The sequence below is a fragment of the Passer montanus genome, unplaced genomic scaffold, assembly GCF_014805655.1.
Source record: "Passer montanus isolate IOZ18808 unplaced genomic scaffold, ASM1480565v1 scaffold139, whole genome shotgun sequence".
Classification (NCBI taxonomy): domain Eukaryota; kingdom Metazoa; phylum Chordata; class Aves; order Passeriformes; family Passeridae; genus Passer; species Passer montanus.
The window spans coordinates 104679-128723 of record NW_024360830.1 but is presented as its reverse complement, the minus strand read 5'-3'; the positions used below and the strand labels follow the sequence as shown (position 1 = coordinate 128723).

The window sequence follows — 24045 nt, the reverse complement described above, 5'->3', positions numbered from 1 at the left end:
ATGTGGATTTTCATCCAGAGCAGGGAGCTCCGGGGTGCAGTTTGGGCTGTGCAGAGGGTGGCAGCAGCCCCAGCGGGCCTGTGCGCTGCAGTGGCACATCTGCCCTTGGCTTGGTGACAGTCCCTTCAGCCTGTTGTGCAGCCTGTCCCTGGCAGGCTGCCAGGACCACCCCTAGACCCCCGAGTCAGGATCCCGCATGTGCATGGACTGCCCTGGAGCCTGAAGCCACATCTCCCTGGCACTGCCTTATGGCTTCTCTGAGTTCCCAAGATCAAGGCTTGTGCCACACTGCACAAAGCAAGAGATGGGCAAAAAAGGGAGGAGAGGAGCAGCTGTGTGTGGGCTTCCTTCAGCTCTGCCCCAGAAAGCAGCACCCCACCCCACTCCTGGAGAGGGCAGATGGTGTCATATGAAGGGAGACACAGAAAGGATCGGTTCACCATGGCCAGGGCTGCACCTTGGCTACAGCACCCTGCTAAGAACCAGCAGGACTTTGGCAGTGACACCTTGAAGGACTGGGACTGCTCCTTTCCAGATGCCCTGATCCCAAAGGTGAGCACATTTGCAGGCTCCAGCAGAGTGGAGACCCCCACTCTGACATTTCTCACTAGGATGTCAAGAGATTTAAATTAGCTGCCTCAGAGGCCCCACAAAAAGAGCTTCTGGGAAGGGCAGGGGGCTGGGAGGGCACAGCTCCCACCAAGCCAGCACAGGGAAGGTCAGAGCATCCCTGAGCCCTGGGGATTGGGATGGGATGAGCCATTTTCCCAGCCTGGCTCTCATCAGTCTATACATGCAGTTGCCTCAGAAACCAGCAAACCACCCAAAACAAAGGCAGCATTCCACTCTGCTCCTGGCATTACAGGACCTGGAATGGGCCACCCCAGACCAGCACCCTGTGGCTGCCAGCAGCTCCCTCAGCCTGGGGCACAGGCAGAGGGTGATGGGGGAGCACAAATGCCTTTGGAAAGACCACTATTCCTTTACTCTTCCAGGTGCTGCTTCATGTAAGCGAGGGGTCAGCTGTGCTGGGAGTATTTTCACAGACATCTGTCCTAAACCTGGTTTGCAAAAAGCAGTGACCCACCAGAAGACTCATGATTTTGGGAGAGCAGGCACTCCCATGGTCCTGGAGAGGCTCAGCCAGGTCTGGGCTGAGATGGAAGGGGGTGACCCATCTTCAGGGCATTAATCTCCCCCCTCAGACACTATTACTGAGCCCAGGGATGACCCTGCTCCCCAAGGAGCAAATCCAGTTCCTTCTTTGGCGATCGTGGGAGTGCATATTTTACAGTCTCCCAGGCCACTTCTGCAGCATAATCTCTCCTCCCAAGCTTCAGGTTTCGTTGAAATCCTCTTTGGACCTGCCTGTGGAGTGTTAACTTACAGTGCTGAGGGCCAGGAAAGACAAGAAGTGCCCGAGTGAGCAGCAGCTGCTGCCCTGGGTGAGCTGCCCCCAGCCAGCCCCTGCCCACCCTGTGACACAGGGGATTATGGGGTCCCTGTAAACAGCTGGTCTCCCCTACAAAAATGTAGGGGTTCAAGTAGTACATGGCATCTGCAGACTGCAGCCAGCCATGGGGAGCCATCTGCCAGAGCAAGGGGCTATTTTCCATTTTCTTAGACAAGTTTAAAGCTCTTCTACGGAAAAAAAAAGTAAAAATAAGCATGGGTTTGGGCACGAGTCAGGAGTCAGGACCATCACTGGAGGTCCCAGGCATCTGGGCAGGTTCCTCACCATGCTCCCAAATCCCTCTCCTTAAAGTGGTGATGAGTCTTCCTAGTGCAAACTGAAGTTACAGAGACCCCACAGTGCCCCCTTGTCCCTCCCTGCTGAGGTCAGTGCTCCATCCCAGCCACCCAGCCAGCAAGCAGGGCTGACACATGATCAGGGTGACATTGGAGACCTGCTCCTAGGATGGGAACAACTTCACACGTATCAGGCTGCAGCTGGTAATGCTGCCATGTTAATTCCCTGGAAAAGGAACTCTGGAAAATCTTGCAGGTTAAGGGGGTTCACTCACTCCTCAGGGGTCAGGTCAGAGCAGCTGCTGCACTCCAGCAAATCCCCCTCTGTCCCCCTCAACTGCAGCAGAGCCAGCTGGGTGGGAAAGCCACATGGCACAGTGGGTCCCCAGGGAGCAGGGATGGAGTGCCACCCTCAACACAGGTTCAGCTCTGCAGGCTGCTCTCTGCTCCCTGATTCAGCTCGTGCAGCACCAACATTGCCCCTGTGACCAGCCCTGCCTGCATGAACACAGGGCACCCACACTGCCCAGGCAAGGCAGGGGTGAGCAGGCACTGCCATGTCCCTGTCGTGCTGCCATCCCCTGCCCAGCTGGGGCTCTGTGCCAGGGCAGGGCCATAAACCAGCCCTGGAGAGGAGCCAGAGGCTGCAGGGAGCGGCTGGAGGCGCCGGGGCCGTGCGTCAGGGCACGCAGGGTTTGAGCAGAGCCAGGCCCTGCCAACACGGCCCAGTGCTGGCACTTCACAGAAAATGGGCTCTGCAAAATCCCTCTGCAGCAGGGCTGCACATCCCCAGTTCCACCACACCCCAGTTCCAGCACAGCCTGGGCAAGGGGGCATGGCAGCACGCAGAGCTGTCAGCCAGGCTGCCACGGGCTCACGTGTAAAAATATGTAAAAATAATTAAAAAGCAATGGACATGGAACAAATAAATCTCTGTTCAGGATAGGGAGCGGACTTCCCTGCCTCCCAGCCCTGGTGATTCATCAGAGCAGTGGGACAGACACCTCATCTCATCAGGGTGTGATTAGTGGGGGACAGGGCCCCAGTGATCCTTTGTTGACTGCATTTTTACTTGTCCTAATGACAAAAACCACTGGCTCATCTGCAACCCCCAGGAATACAATTCATCACCTCTGCACAACCCTGGCCAAAAGCAGGTGATGCTGCCTGGGTAACTTCATAGGATGGGAAGGATTAAATTGTGGGATCAGTGGAAATTACACCCCTGCAACCTTCACCTCCATACACTCCAAAGGAGTGGCAGCAGCCTCTGCTTCACCCCAGCAGCAGGATGGGATGGTGCACAGCTGCTGCAAAAGCTTCAGCTCCCAGTGCCCTCCAGCCCAGCAGCAAGATGCCATCACCAGCAGTGACACACTTCCCCTTCCCAGCCTGACTCAAGGCTCCCATGTAATTAGTGATGAATGTAAATAATACAAACAACCATGTAAATAATGCAAACAGCTCAAATCGCTTCCCTGCCCTGCAGTCCCCTGCTGTCACCCAGATACTGCGATGACAGGCAGGGTAGAACTCGGTGTGAGTGGCCAGGGACATTTAAGTGATGCACAGCACCATGTGCAGGACAGGCCAGCAGAAACAGAGTGCTGCCTTTTGGTGCCAGCAGTACTGTCTGATGGGTTCTGCTGGAAAAGAAAGGCAAAGAAAACCACATAGGGGGTAAAAAAATTCACTATATTAATTCATGGGTCACACTCAGCCAGGCAGGAGCTTTGCTACAGAGGCAGCAGACAAAAGCCAGCATCACTGTGGCTCTCCCAGGCCCCTTTCCTCCTTTCCCAGCCACAATCCCATGGATGCTCCTTCTGTCCTGCTCCAGGCCTCTTTCCACTGCACTTGCCCTGCCACAGGGAAGAGTTGTGCTGCTCCCTGTCACCCATTTCATCTCCCCACTAAAGCACCTCTGTATTTCTTTTCCCCTCTTCTGTGGTCTTGTGATCACTGACTGGTCTAATTGTTTCCTCGTGGTTAATTGACACCACTGTTTTCCTTAACCCTGGAGAACAAACTGCAGTATCAAAAATAAGTTGGTTTTCGGCTGCACTGATTACAAGTGATGCTTTTTCCCCCCCATACATATAAGCAGTTATTTGTACAGCAAAGACAGGCTTTGGGCTGGACCATGGCTATGCAGCATGATTCAGCGAGCATTTTTTCTGCAGTAAGACTTGACTCAGGGTTTTGACTCATGGTCAAATACACAAAAGTATCCAAAAAATGAGGCCTTCCTTATAGCACTGACAAAACTCACCGGGCAAAGCCAAATAATTACATGTTTACTCATAGCTTGTGTTGCAGAACAATGAGTTCCTTCATGCTATGCCTTCCACAGCCCCACTCGCTGCTTCAGCCAGAGCATTCTGCCCCTCTAAAGGGCTCTGAGCTCTCCCCTGGTGACAGCAGCACACAGAGGATATCCAGCTTGGATAACAAAGAGATATATCAGAATGTCACTGTATCTGCACAGCCACACCAGAAGCTCTGAACCCCTTGGCTGATTTCAGTCTCTTTAAAGCCATCAGTCTCACACAGCTTTCACAAAAATGGGCTTTTGGTAGTGGGGAGAAAAGCAAATAACTCACACAGTGCCTGGATAAAACTGTACCATGACCCTGGTTCTTATTAGACACCAAAAATCTATATGAGATTTCAAAAAGCTTCGCTCCAGATTTGGGCTTTTTTTAAATCTTGGCCAGACACAAGATTCAAACACAGACAACCCTATAAGTATATTTTAAGTGTATTTTGAAATGTAAATTTTTATGTATGTCTATATATATATATGTATATATAAAAAGTTAAAGTCTATTTTAAAACATCAGAATCAGCTACATTTCCCTGAAATCTGCAAACAGTCCAACCATGACCTAAAGTTTCTGCCGACCTGGCAAGGGCTGCACATTCCCAGAGCCCTTTTCCTCGTGTGGCTGGCTTCCAAGGGGCTTGGGAATCGTGTCCCCTACTCGAGGGACAGCAGATATCCAAAGCCTTTCCAGATGTTTATCTTGGCAACCTCAAACATTAACAGGTCCCATTAGCAGTCTGGCCACATCTGGATCTTGCAGGTGTGCAGGTGAGGACACAAAACAGGAAAAGGTCTTGCAGGTCCACTCCACCCCTGTCCTTGAGATGTGATGCTGGATGGTGTCCCTGGCTCTGACTGCACTTGTATCCATGTTGCTGTGCCCTCAGAGAAGCTCTTGTGTAGAATGAACAGCTCGGATCAGCCGGGGTGTGATGACCCAGCACACGGAGCACTGGGCACCCCAGCCCAGCCCTCGAGGGCTGAGCTCAGTGTTTTGGCAGGGCACATCTTCACGGATCAGGGCTAAACTGCCAGCCTCCAGTGGCACCAGGGATCAAGCAGCTGGCACGTTCTTGGGTGAGGGACAACACCCTGGGGAGCACTGTGCTGACAGAAGCAGGATATCCTATATCCCTGCAGGAGACAGCATTGGCTCATCTCTCCCACTCTTCTGCCCCATATCAAACCCCTGTGTCAAGTCTTACCACTCAAAATTCTCCCTCAGAACATTAACTGGAATTCCAGTAGCCCTTCACCCTTAGAAGGATTTGCATTTTAGAAAGCAGCAAGGAAACAACTGTGCAAATTCAAAGGAGACCTTGACATCTCCAGAATGAAATTCCCAATGGCAGCTGCTGCTGGCAGTTACCTGATTGCTGCTCTTTGCTCATCAGAGCACACCTTCCATGTCACCTGTGTCCTCCTCTTATGGCCTCACATGAAGGTTCTGTGCATACAACCTGCACCCATTAAACCATTCCATGGCCACAGGACAGAAGGGGGAATAAATTTAAGGAGCTGGAAGGATGTGTCAGTTCATGTCTGTACCTGCAACATCCAAGGGCACAAGGAAAATGGGTCAGCTTCAAGACTGTATTCTTAAAGTTAGCCACAAACCCAGACAATTCATTGAGAAACATTTATGAAAAACATAGCCCTGAAAGCCAGTCTTGAATGATTCCATTTTTCTAATGTCTATAAATTAGATGCTTTTCATTCTGAGGATTTATATTAATTTTGCTTTATAAATGAAAACCAATGCCTGTCCCAGATAAATATAGATGCAATTTTGATCCATATTTTGAAGGGTATTTCTTTCAAATCACCCTCTCTATTTAGCTATCCTAAATGTGGCAGCCCGGAACATTACAGTGCTGAAGAGCTACTAAATTACTTGCACAGAAATTCTTGCAATGTTTCTAACGCCAGAATTGCCACTAATGCAAGAACACAATTAGACCAAGCATTTGCAGAGCACAACAAATATCTGACTACAGGGTGCTGTTGTATAGTAGCGGAGGTTGAAACCTTCCAAATAACCAAAGGGATTTATTTTGGGGAATATGTGTGGCCACATATTCTAAACAGCTTAGACAGACTCAATCAAAACTCTTTGGCAAAGCAGATGTGCAGGCAGTGTTTGATGCAGAGGGAAAGCGTGCTGGGATGCTGTGGGTGGTTTATATCCGACACGAGAGCGTTCACAGCTCGCTGCCTGGTGAGCGAGCGCACGGCTCGCTGCGGCGTGCACCAGCTGGGAATTTCTGGGTTGGTTCAGCCAGAAGCTGCAATAACCAGTCCCTGTGGAAGCAGGAGTCAAAGACTACACAAAATCAAGTTGGTTGGTGTTAACTGCCAAAACAGACACTTAAGGGCAGCTTGGGGCAATGCTCCTGCTGCTCCTCCCTCGTGTCCACTGACAGTGAGCCGGGTGTGCTGCGCCCAACTGGGAAAATCGGGGCACGCACACATGGATGAGATGGCTGCAGCCAAGCTCCCCTTCTTGACTGAATCACCCCAATGGCTCACTGTGGAACACTGTGCCTGTCTAGCAGGAGCAGCACCGGGTCAGCCCTTCGGCAGAGACAACATGCAACCTCTGCTGTCACAGGCTGGGTGTGACACTGTTCATCCCCTCCCATCCCCTCTGGAGCCACCCTTACCTCCATCAGCATAGGTCTCGGTGCCGTAGCCATCCTGCAGGCCATTGTTCCATGTCCCCTCGTACTTGGCTCCGCTGCTCATGCTCTGCCTCGCGCCGTAGCGTCCCTTAAAGCCATGGGTCCACTCGCCTCTGTAAACCCACCGTCCTTTGGTCTCGATTCCCAGCCCGTGCCTCTTGCCTTGGGACCAGTAGCCTTCGTAGGTGTTGCCACTGGGCCACGTGTATATGCCCACCACCTCGAAGCCGTAGTTCCAGGAGCCCGAGTACTCGCCCTGGCCCTTGGGGCCGGTGCAGATGCCGTGCCCGTGGGCTTTGCCCCCCTCCCAGCCCCCGCAATAGGCGCCTCCATCATCGAAATCAAACCTGCCGCCGCTCATGGTGCCCTCCGGTGCCCCTCAGCCGGGCAGCGTTCCCAGGGGCAGCGCTCCGGGGCTCCCGCATCCCCGGAGGGAACGGGCTGGGCGCCGACAGCGGCCGCTCCTGCCTCGCCTGGCCCGGCCGAGGGGCTGGGGCACGGCAGGAGGGAGAAATTGGACGAGAGGGAGGGGAGAAGGGCGGGCCGAGCTCCAGCCCCCCCGTAGGGGCAGCCGCTCCGCGCCGGTACCTGCCCCGCGGGCACGGGCATGGGCCGCCCGGGGAGCCGCCCCGCCGCGGAGAAGGGATGGGGGTCCCGATCCCCGAGCAGAGCGAGGGATGGGGGTCCCGATCCCCGCGGCGGAGAAGGGATGGGGGTCCCGAGCCGGCTGCTCTCCTCCGCCCGGCCGCCGCCCGCCCCGTCCCGCTCTCCTCCCCCGCCGGGAGAAAGGTCAGCGCTGCCCTAACAAGGCCATCGGATCCCAGGAGCTGCTCCCAAAAATAACCCCCCTGGAGCCCGGCCCCCGCCTCGGGGCCCTTTTATGAAGGAGGGGAGAGACACATCCCACCCCCCCGCCGTCCCCCGCCCCGGGCAGGGATCCAGGCGGAGAAGAGGCTGGGAAAGTAAATGTCTGCTTAAAATAGAGCCTGGGAAGGGGCCGCCACTCCCCCGGGCCGGCAGCGCTGTCCCGCTCCGCCGAGCCCCGCGGATGCGGGGCCAGGTCACTCCCACCGTGTGTAACCGGGCAGAGGTAGAGCGGGCAGTGAGAGCACAGCCCTCACCCGAGTGAGCGAACAGCGCACTCAGCCCCTCTGCTGCTTCCCAAAGGGACCCTCCAGAGCTGCTTCAGGCAATGAAAGAAGTTCAGTTGTAGTCATTTACCCCTCTCTCCCAAACAACAAACTTCCAAATTTCCTTCGGTTTAACAGCCTGCAGCATAACTCGGTCTGTGTGTGGAAAAGATGGTAGAGAGCTGCAGACACACGGAGTAGCGACAGGACACCTCGTGTGTAATAATGTCATCAAATACAGATGGCAGAGGACACGGGCTGAAAGACCAGCTAAGAGGCTAATCCAGGGCCTCTCCTCTTCCAGCACACCCACCCCACTCCCAAGGAGACACTGCTCGGAAAAATGACCCTCCTAATGACCCTCCCTTACTGACCCCAGGCTGAGAAGCTGCAGGAGCTGTGGGATGATATCAACCCTTCCAGAGGAGATCCCAAAACCCCACCGAACTCTGGGGCAAAGCTGCCACAGACAGTGGTGGGTTTGGACTCAGTTTTTCAACTTTCAACCTCCACCCTAGCATTTCTAGGAAGAAAAGGCACAGAGGAAGCACACAATGTATAACTGCAAGAGAAGCTCTGTGTACGGATAGCACACAAACACAGAACACCTGCAGGCACAGGTGAGAAGGACAAGTTAGAAAGTTAATTACAAAGGGCTTCACTTTTATTCAGCCACAGGAAGGAATGAGCTCTTTGGTAACGGACTCCAACATGACTCAGAAATGCCACTTGGCAGAACCAGCCCTCTAAACGCTTCTTTAAAAAAAAAGTCTGATTTTGAAATTGGCTCAAGTTAAATTGTTTTGTTGTTTTAAACTAAGTTTTTACACTACTTAGGCAAGTTTTCAAGGTTCTTGCTGCATGATTAAGGGCCATAAATTCACATTTTCTCAAAGCAAAACTAGAAGGTTTTGCTTTATGGTTTCTGTGAAGACCAAAACATTTGAAAAGAACTTGTGGTAACAGAAGAGAAAGCGTTAAGGCAGCGGTTAGAGCAACTCATGGTCTTCTGTTCCACGGTGTTCCAGCACTTACAAGCCCAAAGATGTCGTAACTGTCCCAAGAGGATGCCAAGTTCAGGACTATGTAATTATTTACTTAGCAACTTTTCCTAATTACACAGCACAGTTGTGAACTGATTACACACTTTGTTAAAACATTAATAACTTATGCAGATTTTGGCATTTAAAGAGCTTTTGTTGACCACCAACAAACCCACACAATCTTCAGAAAGCACTGACAGTCTGTGTGCACAAAGGCACCACACAGAAATAAGAAGCACCAACAAAATAAGAGCTGCTCTTATTTCTTCATTTTGGCAGAAAAAATTCCCATTTTCCCTGAAGACTGAGCCTGCTGCAGCAGCCAGCCCCAGCCTGGGGCTGACCTCTAGTGGCACTGCTCATCCCTTCTCAGTCAGCACCAGCTCACATTTTTCTATTTTTACATCTCCTGGATTTCAATCCTCTTTAACACAGTACTGAGCAGTGGACAGTGCAATCCTAAACCCTGCAGCACAGGTCTGTGGTCACTAATGAATGAAGTGCTAAAAGCAGTGCAGTCTTGAAAGGCACTTTCAGCCCCACCACAGTGCTGTGGCTGGAATTTGCATTTGAGAACAGTTAAGAATAATTATTTGAGAAATAAAGTCATTCTGCACTTTGTAGCCCAGTTTTGTAGACAATAGTTACCAAAAAATTGCCTTGAATTCAGAACACAGGTGGCAGAAATGCAGCTATTGCAGAGCACAGAAGGAGATGTGGGACACAGGTACATTCTGCATGGTGCAGGTGGCACTTCAGAACTGGCAAAACAGGTAAATTTACATGGTCACTTGTTCTGAGACACCAGGTGCTGCCACAGAAATTGCAAAAAACCCCCAGGAGAAACACCAAATGATTTTGCAGGAAAATGTTTGTCTCCACATCTTGCACCTCAGAAAACTGAGGTACCACAAATAGTAAAGACAAACCAAACACAAATTTCTCACCCTCACAAATTATATTATTTGATGGGATGCTCCTTTGCTGGACACTTATAAAAGAGACACTGTGCTGATGCACACTATGTATGGAGAGCTGCTGGCTTCTGAAGCAGTAAATTCCAGGAGAATGCAAAGCTGGACAGGGCAGCTAAAGTGATGATGGTTTAGCAAACTGGAGTGGAGACAGTGCTCAAGATTTCCCTACAGATGACAACTGTTCACTCCATTCTATGGGTTTAATGCTCTACAGGACTTGGTCCTATAGAGTAGGCTAAAATAGAAGCTAAAAAAAACCACAGTGTATGAATTAAGACCACTGAACTGAGCAAATTCTGGTTTGGTCACCATAACAAATACAGTGAGCAGAGCTCTTGCCCTCACTTTTCCTTTGGTTAACCACAGCAGCAGCTCCCCTGAAGAATGCAGGGTGTGTCTCGTGCACACAAGTCTCTAAGGCCTGTTGGAAATTCAGTGAAAGGTTTGCTTTCCACTTTTACAGCAACAGTACCTAGGGGAGGGTAGGAGATATTCACACTCCTTTATGAAATAAAATCAGAGGAACAAGCACCCAAAACCACAAGCCTGAGTCCTTCAACCTGAGGTCAAAGTGATTTCAAAGGAGCTGAATGACACCAGGTGTCTCACAAGAGCTCTAATCACTGAGCAATTTAGGAACTCCTCTCCAACAAAGCAAAAAGAGGATTTTGGAAACAAAGTATAATTAAGTGTTGGGTCTCTTAAGTACAGGCAGGTATGCTCTAGGTTCATTTACCACATTATCTATTCCAAGCTTAAATTATAATGCTGAAACTAAACTGTTTGTCCAGCTTAAATAATCAACATCAGCTGAGATGCAAAGAAGTGTTTTTATTGCAAGCACAGTGAGCAGGGAGTGGGTTGCATATTCACATGATGTGCCTGAGGGCAGATTTAAACCAGCCACCCTTCTGGTTTTAGTGCTCATTGCTGTCAGGTGTACATCATTTCTGCCATGTGAGACATTTTCTTTGGAATATACAAGTAATACTCCATGTATCCCGAAAGATCTTCAATTGTCACATCATCCACAAAGGCCCTGGCTTGCTCAGAGCAAGAGCGTGGAGAACTTGAGGGAGTTCTTGATGGCAAAGGCTGGGAGTGATCCTCAGAAACCGTTCTATCAGGTGCCAGGGGGAGGGTGTTCTGCAAGCCAGAGAATTTGTACACTTCCATATCTCGCCACAGTCTGCACTGACAGGCTTTATCTGCACACGCACATGGCTCACTCGAGTTCAGCCTGCACACAGCCTGGAAGTCAGAAAGCTCCGTAGTCTTTAGGCCTGTTTTGGATGCTGGAGAAGCTGCAGCTGGAGAGTTCTCCTGAGTGTTCTCTGATGTCAACTGTGCCACAGAAACTCCCAAAGACTCATCAGCTCCCTTGTGGCCCACGTCCGGAGTGACGCTGCAGTGTTCATGTGCACCTGCTTCCTTTGGGACTGGCACCCCAAAGCCACTGCTGTCCTCCTGGGCATCAGCCTGGCTCTTCTGCACCAGCTGGCTGCATGTGGAGTGTGATTTTGTGCTGCAGTGGATAAACTTTGGAGGATGAAGAATTGGAGACTTGGAACGCCTGCGACGCTGCGTTCTCACAACTCCTCTCGAGGGCTTCTTCACAGACCTGCCAGGGAAAGACACAAAGGGAATGCAGAGTCACCAAAATACTTATTGCTGGGTTGTTAGTAACTGGGCAAAATCTCTCCTGCAGTTATGTTGCATGCACAAGCTTTAGATTTGGAGTATTTGCTCAGTATCTGCTCTCTTGGAATGTGACTTAGTTCTAGACAAGCAGTTGTATACAATATAAAAGGAACACCACGGAAATGCATCTCAGAGAGTGGGCTTTAAAGGTCAGAAAATGAGTAAAGCATGTGAGACATGACAAAACAATTGCTACAAGAAAAGAGCACAAAACTAATGAATCAAGGGCAAAGGATGGTTTTGTTTCAGATGAGCATGAAGTTCGGCAGAGATACTCTAGAAACCAATTCTTTATTTTAATCTAGTTCCCAAGGCACAATGACAGCTTCTGCAGTGTCAAACAAGGATTGAAAGAGATGCATTCATGATTGTCTGATTCCAAACCAGCAGCTCACATTTGCGTTGAGAAATATCTACAATGTTTAGCCACCTACAGGTGACCAGCATTCCCTTTCACCTCACATAACTGTAAAGAACAGCAGTCATTTATGAAGAGAAAAAGCTGCTGTCTTTTATAAAGTCCTCTGGTAAAGACAATTCAGGTCTCTTGTTTCGAGGGGCACCAACTAGAAACTGTCTACTTAATATTCCTTTTCAATGCAGTATCATTTGAAATAGTCCCAAATAATCCCAAGCTTCTCTTACCCATGCCAGGTTTCCTTAGAAGCACACACATTCTTAGGTTTGGTTTCATCTGCCACTGTTCTAACGACTGCTCTGGGACTTGTCCCATCACCCACAGAGAGAGAAGTGGTACATCTGTGAGAGACAGAATGAAGAGTTAACAGCTTGCACTGGTTAGCATTATGAATATGAAAATAAACCCTTGTGCATCTTTTCTCACAGAAAATACTGCTCCACATCATTTTGAATACATCTTCAAAGGCCTGCCCACAAAGACCCAAATGAGAAGGATGAGTGCTGACACGCTCCTGTGTCCAAGGTTTGTGTAACAGACCCTTGGACCGAGAGGTGCCGTTCACAGCTCTGCTGCAGAGCCACCCCACGTGTCAGTGACAAACACACACAATGGCCAAATTTCAGCTTCCCAGGAGAGGGGAAGGCAGAAACACCACCACTGAAGAAACACGTCTCTTTTTCCAGAGACAAATAAGCCATTCTTTCCTAAAAATAAATGTTCTTTGGACATAAATAGACTTTGTTTAGCTGAAGAACACTTAAGCCTCTGTCTAACATAGCCTGTCAACATAAGCTAAAACTCTTCATACTCCTGCAAGTTGAATCATTTGAGCCACAGAGTTGTGTCAGACCCTCAGCTTCTATTCCAGGCGGGGGCCTTAGTAGATTTACTGCATTTTCTGGTGCTATGAATTCATCCCACAGTCCCATTTTGAAGGACTCTCAACAACCCGAGAACAATTCTTTCAAGTTGTGACTTCACATATTACACTGGAAGTCACAAGAAAATTATTTTCCAAATCCTATGCTAAATAATTTTATAAACAGGACAGATTCCCTGAAAAGTGAAAATGAGTCCCACACACTGATCTAGGATGGGGTTAAGAGAATCCAAACTATTAATCAAACTAATTTCCATTTAAAGGACAATGAATACAGAACACAAGATCAAAAGGCACCAGTAAAAACTCCAAAGTATTCAAATATGCCCAGCTGGAGGATGGTACTAGAGATACTGAAGAAATGAGAGGTAATTCATTACTAATGAGTTTCATTACTTAAACAAAAGATAACTTTAGGAGCCCATCTATTAACAATCTCAGCTCTGTGGTAATTGCAGTTACCACTCTGATGCTGCCTTGCCTGCCCTTTCATTTCAGTGACAGTGTAATTGCATCACTGACAACAGCTTATGGGATCCCAGATTCCACAGGTAATATGCAATGGTGCACATTTGTCAGCAGAAAAAAACATTATATGGAAGCCTGCCTTTATTTAATTTCAGGTAAAAATTATCATTACCAACAGAAGACACGTGGTGCTTGTGTTCTGCCACCTGGGACAGTGAAGGTAAGTGCCATGTGACACATCTCCACAAACCAAGACAACACAAAAAGCATTCTTTCCCATTTAGTGATTCTGGTTATTAATAGAAATTTTGTGACAGCAATGAAAATAGTTTGTCTGGGAATCATGCACTGAATCTAACGCTCTCCCTCACTGACATGGAAAGAAAGTTTCTCTCCTGGGACAAGATGTGATTTTATTCTCATGACAGGCCTTCAGAACCACGGCAAATGCTAATTTCAACAGCAGAGTTCTAGTCCTATGGACTCCAGTACTGGTAACCTCTGGCAGCCAGATTCATGCCAAAATTCATTTCAAACACACTGTCAGCTGATCACAACTGTGAGTTTTCTTTCAAACCTGCTGCAAGCTGACAGCAATCACACAATTTTCAATTCCTTAAGAAGTGCAGTCTGCAGGTAGTGAATTTATTTATTTCAGTCTGTTTAACTACAATGAAAGCTTTCTGTGCCTAACCTTTTGAAATTACCTCATTCCCTCAAATTTCACAGCAAGGGTGTTCCCTTTGAGTCCATTTGTAAGATGTTATGTCTGTCCCTTCCTGTGTTGTTACTCACCCAGCTGTGTCAACTCTCAGCTTTTTGAATGCTGTCTGCAGGCTTTCCTCTTCTCCATCCTTAGCTTCTGATTTCATCATTGGGATGGCCAGGAGGTGATAGAATTACCATGTACTGCTGCAATCAGAAAAAAGACACATGAAAATAAGGGCCAAATCCTTGTTAAAAACATTAGTTGCCCAGCAGCACCATAATATGTGAAAATAAACTCAAAATAGCACGCTGAGCACACAAAGCTGAGGTCATTCTAGTAGAACATTTCTGAAAGCTGACTCAGAACAAGCTTTATGATACCCAAGAATGAAATGAACAGTCTCCTGTACAACTGTAGGTGAATTAACAATTCAAAGGCAAATTTAGTGTCAACAGCATCTTGCACATACATTAGAGCCCAGCCAGACTATTCCACTTGTGTTACAGTGCTACCAGAATAATTGTGGAAGAGGTGAAAGTGGGATAGAACAACACTATTAGAAACAGTCAACCTTCTACAACTCTTCTTTCCAAATCTGGGACTCAGTGTTACACATACACTTAAAAAAAACTCAAACCAAGAGATTTTTCTTAAAGCAAGATAAAGTTCTAAGCCAAACAAAACTTTTTAGCCTTATGTCTAGGTCCCAGCAACAGCTACACAGTCCTATCAGAACATGGTATTATGATTACAAATAGTTGTTGAAATTACCAGTATCAGCTTGTGAACAAATACAAATGCAAACAAATACAAAAAGCAATTTGAAAGCCTTCCTTTAAATTAAAAAAAAGGCTGATTTTTTTTTTTAACCTGCCCTGGCCATCATTTAATCTAGCTACAAAGGACCTCAAGCCTTTCTAACTGTGATGCTCTTTGGGTTTGCTGGAGGTCGGGCCCCAGTGGTGTACCCCAGGAACAGAACTGTCCAGTCCTGTTTAACATCCTCATTAATGACCTGGATGATGTCATTAATGACCTGGATGATGTGGCAGGGTACCCTCACACGTCTGCTGATGCCACCAAACTGGGATGAATGGCTGAAACACCAGTGGGACCTCAACAGGAACCTCATGGACTTCAGCAAAGGGAAATGCAAAGCCCTGCACAAGGGTTTTTTTTGTAGCAAGGAAAAGAACTCCCTCTTCACTGAGACCTTTTTTGTCTGAAGCCCTGCAGAGGGCTGGGGCAATCTCTGTTCCCTCACCCTCTCACTGCAGCTGGAGGTGGCAGCTCTCCTCCCCAGTGCTGCTCTGGCTGCTCACGGTGCTGTGGCTCCACCAGGACTGCACACAGCTATTGTGACACACGCAGAAGGATAATGGAGCATAACAATTTCAAGGCACGTGGTGTCCAATGAGTCACACAGGGAGTAAACACGAGAGGAAGCAGCTTAAACACTGACAACATGATGCTCATCTGAGCAAGTTACTATTTCATATTTTCTCTTAGCCAAGTATAACTGCTATAGTGAAACAGATGGTCTTCACTTTTATTGCTTGGCCCCCAAGTCATCCTCAGATGATTCTTTGAAAGGGAAATAGAAAATGAGGCTATATAAGTTTGGGTTTTTTTTAACAGCAAACTCCTGTATTACAAAGCCTTAGCAGGAAGATGAAAATAAAAAGTTTTAAAATCACAGTACATTACTCAAAATACAGTACCAGTTTTTAGACTAACTATTTTATTTTGCTGCCCTTCACCACCAACACTGCAAATCCTCAAAACAACGCAGAATTTAGACAGAAGTCTCTCTGGCTGATAACAAAGTACAAGCTTAAGCATTTAAATGCGGGGGCCAACGAGAGCATACGTGAAAAAAAAAAAAAAGAATTACTGTGAAAACCAGCTAAAACTTACCGTGTTAAAAAACACACTGAAACTTACATTTTTTACCTGCCAGACAAACACACACCTTTCCCTTTCCATTTCATTTTCGGCTGTTTCCCAGCCCCGCCGCAGCACAAGCCCGGCCGAGCACAGGCACAGGGCTCGGGCACGGCCATCCCCGCGGGCCAACGGCGGGCCCGTGAGGGACGGCCACAACCCAGGGCAGCACACGGGCCGCGGGACAGGAACTCGTGTGTGTTTAATTTTATTTTGTGTTTTTTCATTCTGTATTTTGAACCGCTCGGAGCTCCCTCCCCGGCCCTTCCCGCTACCCCTACCGTGACTCAGCACCGCCCCGCGCCCTCCGCCCTCACGAGGGGACCGGCGGCGGGAACCGCGCGGGGAGGGGCGGCCGCGCCGACACCACGGCGCTCCCCGGCCCCGGGGGCAGCAAGGGAGAGCCGCGCAGGGGACCGGGGTGAGGACGCGGAGGGATGAGGAGGGGATGCGCAGGGAGGGGAGCGGCGCTCACTGAGGGCGCTCACTCTCGGCACTCACCGCGCTGCGCGGGCCGCGCGCTCGGGCCTGGCGCCGGTGCCGTGCCCCGGCCGGGCCAGCGGAGCGGCTCAGCGGGCAGTGCCCCGCCGGCCCCGCGCTGCTGCCGTGAGGAGGGCTCGGGAGGGAGCTCGGCGGGGTGGGGAACGCCTGAAGGGTGGGCGCGGAGCGCAGAGCCGGGCTGTGCCCGGAGAGCGGAGCGGGGGCCACGGGCACGCACTGAAACCTCTCTGGGCGAAAGGAAACGCTTTTCTCTGGGGGTGCCTGAGCACGCGCTCTCCAGGGAGGCTCTGGAGTCTTCCTCCTTGGGGTTATTCAAAGGCTACTGGACATGGTCCTGGGAAACCAGTGTGGGGTGGCCTTAGCAATAGAGCAGGGATCCCTGCCAACCTAAACCATCCTGAAACCTTCCCGAAGCTTTGCTGCAGGTGCCATGCTCACAGCTTAAATTTACACAGGTTGCCAGGATCTGTATTCACCCATTGATAAAAAGACATGTTGATATTTTTAACACAGGCTGTGCTTGTTCCGAAAAACTCAGACTTTGGAGTTCACAGGGAAAAGCCCAGGGTGGGTTTGGTCAGAAGCAGTGACACTGCCCACAGAAGAATGAGCACCCATCACGGTGTCAGTTTTGTACAGAGCATCTTGTTCAGAGCTCAGTATCAAATCCCCATGTCTGTGTTTCAGTTTATTCTGTATGGCACGGTTGGTTATCCACTGAGAGCACATCAATGGACTTGGAAGCTAAAGATGAAGAGGAGGAGAGTCTACAAACAGCATTCAAAAAGCTGAGAGTGGATGCAGCAGGGTAAGTGAACAACAAAAAAGGCAATGTAATTTGTAAGGGTTTTATTACATATTTGTATTTTTTCTATTATTTTACATTTCAAAAAGAAAAAGTAATTTGTTGAAAGGTTCTTTGCTCTCTCTGACTGCGTCACTTCAGATGAAATACAGTCATTATAACTGTCTATATGTAAAGCAGTTCTTTATTACAGAGTAATTTTGACTAATATCCAACTGAAATCACACAATGACTGCATGGAATCATGAAAAGACTCACCTAAAGCAGTGAACCCACTTTTAACTGTCGTGGCTGTAGTCACCTGGTGTGACACAGAATTTGTTTGTCTGTCCCTGTAAACACTGGTGTGTGCAGCCACATTATAGGCTTTTATTTAGTGCACAAAATTTTGCTTGGAAAGTGTCTGGACAGCAGCACCAACACCTCAGAGCAGGCTGGGGAGCCCAGCCTCACTGGGAAGGGTTGGCTAAATGTGAGCTCTGAGCATTTCTGTGTTCAGGGGATTTTGTGGAGTCTGCAAACATTCTTACAACAAAAACTTACTCAGTAAGATACTGGCTATGCTGATAATATGCAGTGTAAAAGCTGATAAAATGATGCAGTCTGAGACAGTTCTCTTGACAGTTCTCTGAGACAGTTCACTTGAAGTCTTTTGGGAATTTACAAACACAAGAGGAAGTTTTGTGCTGACAGTGTTACCTTGTGAATTCATCCCCACAGCCATCAACACTGTGAATTCAGGACTTCCTCTGCATGTGGAAATATATTTTGCTTTGCTACTCGTTCCCTCTGCTTCAAGATGACTTCTGAGCAATGTGGAAAAAAATAGCTGTTCTCTATCAAGGAACTGTGGTTATTAATCATAACACTTTCGATGTAGTACCACTGGCAGACTGTGTGGGCTTCTGGTTGATTCCTGATGACATCTTAGGCATAAAAAGATCTTGTTTTGCAGACATGTGTTGTGAACAGCTCAAATCTTGTGACTAATTTGTTAAGATCAACTTTGGGCAGAGTATTTGGGCTTTTTCCTAGAATTCCAGCCTCATTTCTTACAATTTCTCATGTTCCAAATCACACCTGCAGCCATCATAACTGTAAATACAGATTCATGTGCTGGGGCATTTATGTTTGTCATGTAGACCTCCAGGGTCAGCTGCTTTTTCATTCCATGCTTATCTCAAAAATTTAATGAGAACTAAATAAATCAGTAATCTGTCCTTGCCTGTTGTACCTCCTCCACTTCTCCACCAACTCCCCCTCAGCCTGCTGCTCCAGGTGCCTGGCTCTGCATTTCAGAGGAGTAGCAGACTGTCTTTAATGACTATTGTCTGACAAGAACGCTTGGAACCTGAGTTTACATTCCTTTAATGTGTCATTTTAATACAAATAGGGCATGACATCAACCTCTGGGCATTTTGGCTGCCTTTCATTTCATTTCATCTCACCTATCTTTAGCCACTTGACCAGTACAGTAAGAGGGGTTCTATAAATCTCTCTAAGGCTCTGTTTCTGCCCACTGACTACAGAGGGAGTCAATGCAGCAAATGTGATGGGCTTGGCTGAGCATGCAAAGCACAGAGGCTGAACGTGGGCCCGTGGAGCCGTGTGTTCAGGCATTTCTGTGATGTGGCATTTCCCTTTTTACCCAGATGTATTGCAGCTCTGTCCGTGGGCGACGGGACGATCCTCAGAACAACGACAAGAGCAGCCATGGATGGAGCCAAGCAGCAGCCTGTCAGCTCCAAGGAAGCATGGCATGGGTAAAACATGACACATTGAACAGTTGCAGGCTGCTTTCAGTGCTGGTTGTTGTTAATTAGTTGCTTCAAGATATCTTTGCTTTCTGTCACAAAATGTTTCCATAACTGATATATTGTTCTTTGATTTCATCAAAGTCTTTAAAAACAATATTGCATCTTCTCTAGAGAGGGTTCCCAAAACTTTCTTTTCTGTTGATATCATCAATACTACTTTTCTGCAAGTCTTAAACCTTTGCAACCCCCTCTCACCTCACTCTTGGGTTCTTTTATTGCCTTTGAAGTACCTGGATATTCAGTGTGACTCTGCCAGCAGCTCCAACTGAGCCAGGTTCTGCACTACAGTTCAGTTTGGGATGACAGAGTATCATTTGCTTAAGGCAGAAGACTTGGGGGGGAAGCACCTTGAATAAGGGTTCCTTGTATGTATCTTTCCTTTGGGGAACCTGAATTTCTTCAGGGTCCTCCACGGTTTGTGTCACAGATTGTAAGTGTCCAGTCATCTGGTATTTCCAACCAGAAAAATAATCTTGTAAAATGTTTTTGATCACATTTTAGAGCTTACTGAGCTGTAGTGTAGGTTCTGGAGTTACCCACGTGCTCACCTGTTGAACCCTGCAGGTGTGTGAGAAAGCCTTCCCGAGGATCGGCAAGGGTCCCGCGGCGCCGGCGCTCCAAGTCTCCGGTCCTGCACCCTCCCAAGTTCACCTACTGCAACCTGAAAGCCAACAGCCAGCTGAAACACAAACCCCAGGCAGACACTTCGAAGGGTGTCATCAGCTCAGATGTTTTTGTCCCAGCAGAACATGGTACGAAGGACGGGCAGGATTCTCACCTTGAGGCCAGTAACGACAGAACTGAACCGTTGGAAGCTTTCACCGCCGAAGAGCCTTTGCAGCAGCTGGGGGAGAATTGCCCTGCTCTCCCCTCATCCTTTGAGAACAGCTTGCAAACCTCAGATTTCCAGTCCTTATCCATGCTTAGCGACGGCAGGCAGTGCCCTTGCACGGACAGGAAGTGCCAGTGCCAGCAGTGGCGCAGCATGGAGGTGTACTCCTTCTCCGGCCTGCGCAGCGTCCTGTCCGAGTGCGAGAGGGCCGTCCTGGGAGTCCACACCCACTGCCTCCAGAACAGATCTCCCTCTGGGACAGCCTCAGCAAGCTCTCACAGGTCTTGTTCTGAGCAAGCTCGAGCCTTTGTGGATGATGTGACTATTGAAGATCTTTCGGGATACATGGAATACTACTTATATATTCCCAAGAAAATGTCTCACATGGCAGAGATGATGTATACTTGACTGTAAGCAAGAGAGAATCCTGAAGCAGAGTTTGATACAATGGTTGGGCTAATTGCCTTGTCAGTGCCATGTTTTCACTGTTGCGTGTTTGATTAAATGTTTCTTTGCATCATACAGTTTAGTTTTCTAATAAAATGAAAAATTAAATATAGTTTCTGAGCTTAGTTCTAAGAAGAATGCACTAAAGTCTCTGAATACCTTAAAAGCACTCTAGGTCAAATGAGCTCTGTTTGGTTTTTGGTTTGTGCTGTGGATGTTGAAGCTCTGCTGTTTTCACTATGTTTTGGAAAAAACCAAACAAAACCAAAAAAAGTCTATATTTTTCTGATATTTTGATGTGTTTGGAATGTTCATTCTTAATGTATCTCCGTAATTAGAGAAAAGTTTCACAGCTACAGCTCCATCCTCTTTATCCTGCTCTAGAGAGGAGGATGAGAAGGCATGCAGCATTTTGGATAGGATGAATCTCCTTTCCTTGAACACTGGCTGACTCCTTTTTTAGTTGGATCAAGTTGTGAATGCTTCTTCCTTACAGTTTTTTTGGGAGGTCCAGAACGTGCGGGTGTGTATTGGACCCTTCCTTAATCTAACTTGCTCACTCTTAAGCAGTTCTATTTTTCTGCAGATAAGTGAAGCTCTTAGAAGTAAAAATATATTTTGTTATTTGTGCTTTACAGATGGAATAATTTGGGGGGTTGGAGTGAAGCAGACTACCAGGTTGTTTGGGCTGTGCAGTCTCAGAAGCAGAGAGGGTGGAACCATCTCTACAGGATGTTTCTGAGCACACCTGATACACAAAGTGGTGTGGAAAGGGGGTGAGCAAGATGTGTGTATCATCCTGGCTTTGTGCTGTAGAGCTATGACATTCCTGCTGGTTGAAAATACTGCAATAAAAAATTCTGTTGCCGAGACTTGCATTAATAAATGTTTGTCAAAACCCAGCAACTTAAAGTCTGAATAATTTGGCACATATTCATCTTCCCTTAAGACCTTTTTAGTTAAAACAAAAACTAATAAAACTCTGGTTTCAGTGCCAGCTGTACATGGTCAGCAACCATGTCTGAGTAAAGTACTGTAATTTTTAGTTACATGCTGAAAAATGAGTGGTCAGCAAGCCAAGGAGTCACAAGCAGTTGTGTAAAAATAGATGAAGAGCAGATGTGGACAGTTGGCCTTGTATTCTGTGCTGGAGAAGGCTCAGACATTCTAGATCATAATCACTGTAGATTTTCTTCTCACCATCCCAAAAATTTACAAGTCCAGGAAGCTGAGATTTAAAATCCAAATAAATAAAAAAAACTTAAGCGTACAACTAAAAGTCATTTTGCTCTTAAGTTTCATGCATATATTTAGCATGCAGTATTTGCTCTTACTCAAATTAAATGTAACTGATTTCTACATTTTCTCGTGTCACCTCCCTCTTCCAGCTCTATCCTGCAGTACCCACACACACTTTGGGTTTTTTCCACTTCTTTCTCCCTACAGAAAATCTGGTATCATATGTACTTTGCTTGTAAACATAAATATTTAGTACCAGCTATCTTTGCTGCTGCTATTTTTCAGAGGGTGTTTCTGCTTCAGCAGAGGGTATCTGCTCCTATTTTTATTCATGTTTTGGTTCTGTGCCCTCTTTAACACCACAGGAATTGTTGCTAGACAGAGGGTTGTTTGGTGAGCACTGATCCAGAGCCCATGTGTGTGAAGCTGAGGCACAGCTCTTCCATGTGCATAAAAATGATCATTTAAGCCTGGTATTGGTTGTCCCCACTCCTCTCTGCATCTGGAGCCTAATGAAGGGGCACAGCAAGGCCCTTCTGTAGAGCTGTGGGGTGGCAGCCTGGTCAAGGTCACCTTGGGGCAGTTTGTGCTGTGCTGCTCTTCAGTAAAGCGTGCAGAGCCCCGGAGGTGTCTGGACTGCTGTTACATAAACCCAGGACGGATGGACAGCGTCGGAGGGCACGTTTCCAGTTGTGGAGCAGGACAATGTGCCACAGGCTTGCTGTGTCCAGGGAGAGAGGAGGAATTGGGGAAATTGTGGAGGTTAAACTAGTCAAAGATATACCTGAAACTGAGGGATGAGAAATGAATTTAGGTTGCCAGAATGCCTGGTGGGAGGGAAAAGCCTGAGAGCAGGTTCTGAGGGCACACTTCCATAGTGTCCTGTGGAGGAACTGCTAGTGAGGGAGGAAGAAAAAGGGGAAAAAGACTAACTCATTTTGTTTCCTTCCTGAACCCCTGTTTTTGCTAGTGTTTAAGCACATCTAGTGCTGCCTGTGGCAGAGCAAGGGCAGATATTTTGGTTCTTGACTTGCAATTGCAGCAAATGTACTGGAGCATTGCTGGTGACATTTGCACAGCACAGACCAACCCCTGGGGGTGAATGATGGGCCCTAAGAGAGGCCCAAACTTATTGTTTCCATCAAAACCTTCTCACTTCAGCTCGTCCATATCACTCTGATAACGCAGTGACTTTTTTTTGCCACCTGCCTGAAACCTCAGGATTTATTGGAAAACTGCATCTTCTCTGGGAATGCCTGCACAGCACCTTTAGCTTGACTGATGAGCAGAGATGCCCTGGTACAAACAGTGCTGAATGCAGCCCTATTGCTCCCAGCTGCTGCTGTACCTGCCCCAACAAGCCTGGGGGATCTTTTCTGTGTGTGCATGCTCTAGGATCTGTTCCCAGTCAATCTACAAAATGTCTGAAATATTCTGAGAAAGCACCAGTGGACTTGCAGTGCTCCCAGCACTTTCCTCTTACCAGATCCCAACTCTCTGCTTGCTATCTCACAGACCCAGCCTGGGTGTTTCCCAGTAGCCAAGTCCTTGTCCCTCTGCTTTCAGGACTAGTTAAACTGAAGCAGGAAGCAGAAGGGCACCCTGGATCAATGACATTTCTTTCTTGCCTTACAGAAGCCAAATCGAATCCGAGCTGAGCTTTACATTGGCAGATACTGAATCAGGCCACTGGGAAAAAAAAAATCAATGGAGCCGTTTCTGGAGCATGTTTTCCACCCTCTCGTCCTAAAAGAGGGAGGGTTCTTCTGTGCCTGCAAAGTCCCATGACCAACTCCATCCTCCTCTCATCTCTGTAGCCTTTGCATCAGCTCTGAGATGAGACCCTGCTCTGGATTCAGCACATCTCTGTAACCTTTGCATGAGCTCTGAGATGAGACCCTGCTCTGGATTCAGCACATCTCTGTAACCTTTGCATGAGCTCTGAGTGAGACCCTCCCCTGGATTCAGCACATCTCTGTAACCTTTGCATGAGCTCTGAGATGAGACCCTGCTCTGGATTCAGTATTCCCAAGCTGGCAGCAGCCACAACCCTGCTCCCATGGCACCTTCTGCCAGGGCTGTGCACAGCATCCCATGGGGCAGCCCCACGCCGACCCCTCTGGCAGCCAGGGAGGCTGTGTTGAAGAGCTGGGGGTGATCTCAAGGTCACACAAGGTCAGGGTACCCTTGAAGGGGGCTGGCACCCCTCGTGCCCATCAAGCCTTGCTCGGTTTAGCAAGCCAAAGCCCAGCTAAATAAATAAGCCCCTAGAGAGGCTCCGTGTACCTGCAGGAGCCAGAGGGATGCACCAACCTGTCACGTTTTACTCCCACGGCGCAGCACTAACTCATCACAAGCTGTACCACTAGATGGGG

General features: G+C 48.1%; 3 protein-coding genes across 5 annotated transcripts in view; 1 reads left to right on the top strand and 2 right to left on the bottom strand.

Annotated features, from left to right (window-relative positions):
- JPH2 (junctophilin 2) overlaps positions 1-7586 on the bottom strand; it is a 31636-nt gene extending 24050 nt beyond the window's left edge. The window contains exon 1 of the mRNA XM_039699773.1: positions 6739-7586. Within this exon, the coding sequence (XP_039555707.1) occupies positions 6739-7117 (379 nt within the window). The 5' untranslated portion in view covers positions 7118-7586. The remainder of the gene's footprint in view (positions 1-6738) is intronic.
- A 3131-nt stretch (positions 7587-10717) lies between these two features.
- OSER1 (oxidative stress responsive serine rich 1) lies at positions 10718-16570 on the bottom strand. Of its 3 annotated transcripts, none has more exons than XM_039699766.1 (4): positions 16531-16570; positions 14172-14288; positions 12253-12366; positions 10718-11527 (listed from the first exon to the last, which is right to left on the bottom strand). In XM_039699766.1, exons 2-4 carry the CDS (start codon positions 14249-14251, stop codon positions 10840-10842), a joined length of 882 nt encoding a protein of 293 aa, XP_039555700.1. In that variant the 5' UTR covers positions 14252-14288; positions 16531-16570; the 3' UTR covers positions 10718-10839. The 3 variants fall into 3 exon arrangements, with proteins under 3 accessions (XP_039555700.1, XP_039555701.1, XP_039555702.1); XM_039699767.1 differs by having other exon boundaries at positions 14172-14285; positions 16531-16549; XM_039699768.1 differs by lacking the exon at positions 16531-16570 and adding an exon at positions 15350-15652.
- Positions 16571-16760: 190 nt separating this feature from the next.
- Positions 16761-21337, top strand: LOC120497829 (oxidative stress-responsive serine-rich protein 1-like). The gene is made up of 3 exons (XM_039699769.1): positions 16761-17338; positions 18988-19098; positions 19717-21337. Exons 1-3 carry the CDS (start codon positions 17262-17264, stop codon positions 20390-20392), a joined length of 864 nt encoding a protein of 287 aa, XP_039555703.1. The 5' UTR covers positions 16761-17261; the 3' UTR covers positions 20393-21337.
- The last annotated feature ends 2708 nt before the right edge of the window (positions 21338-24045 follow it).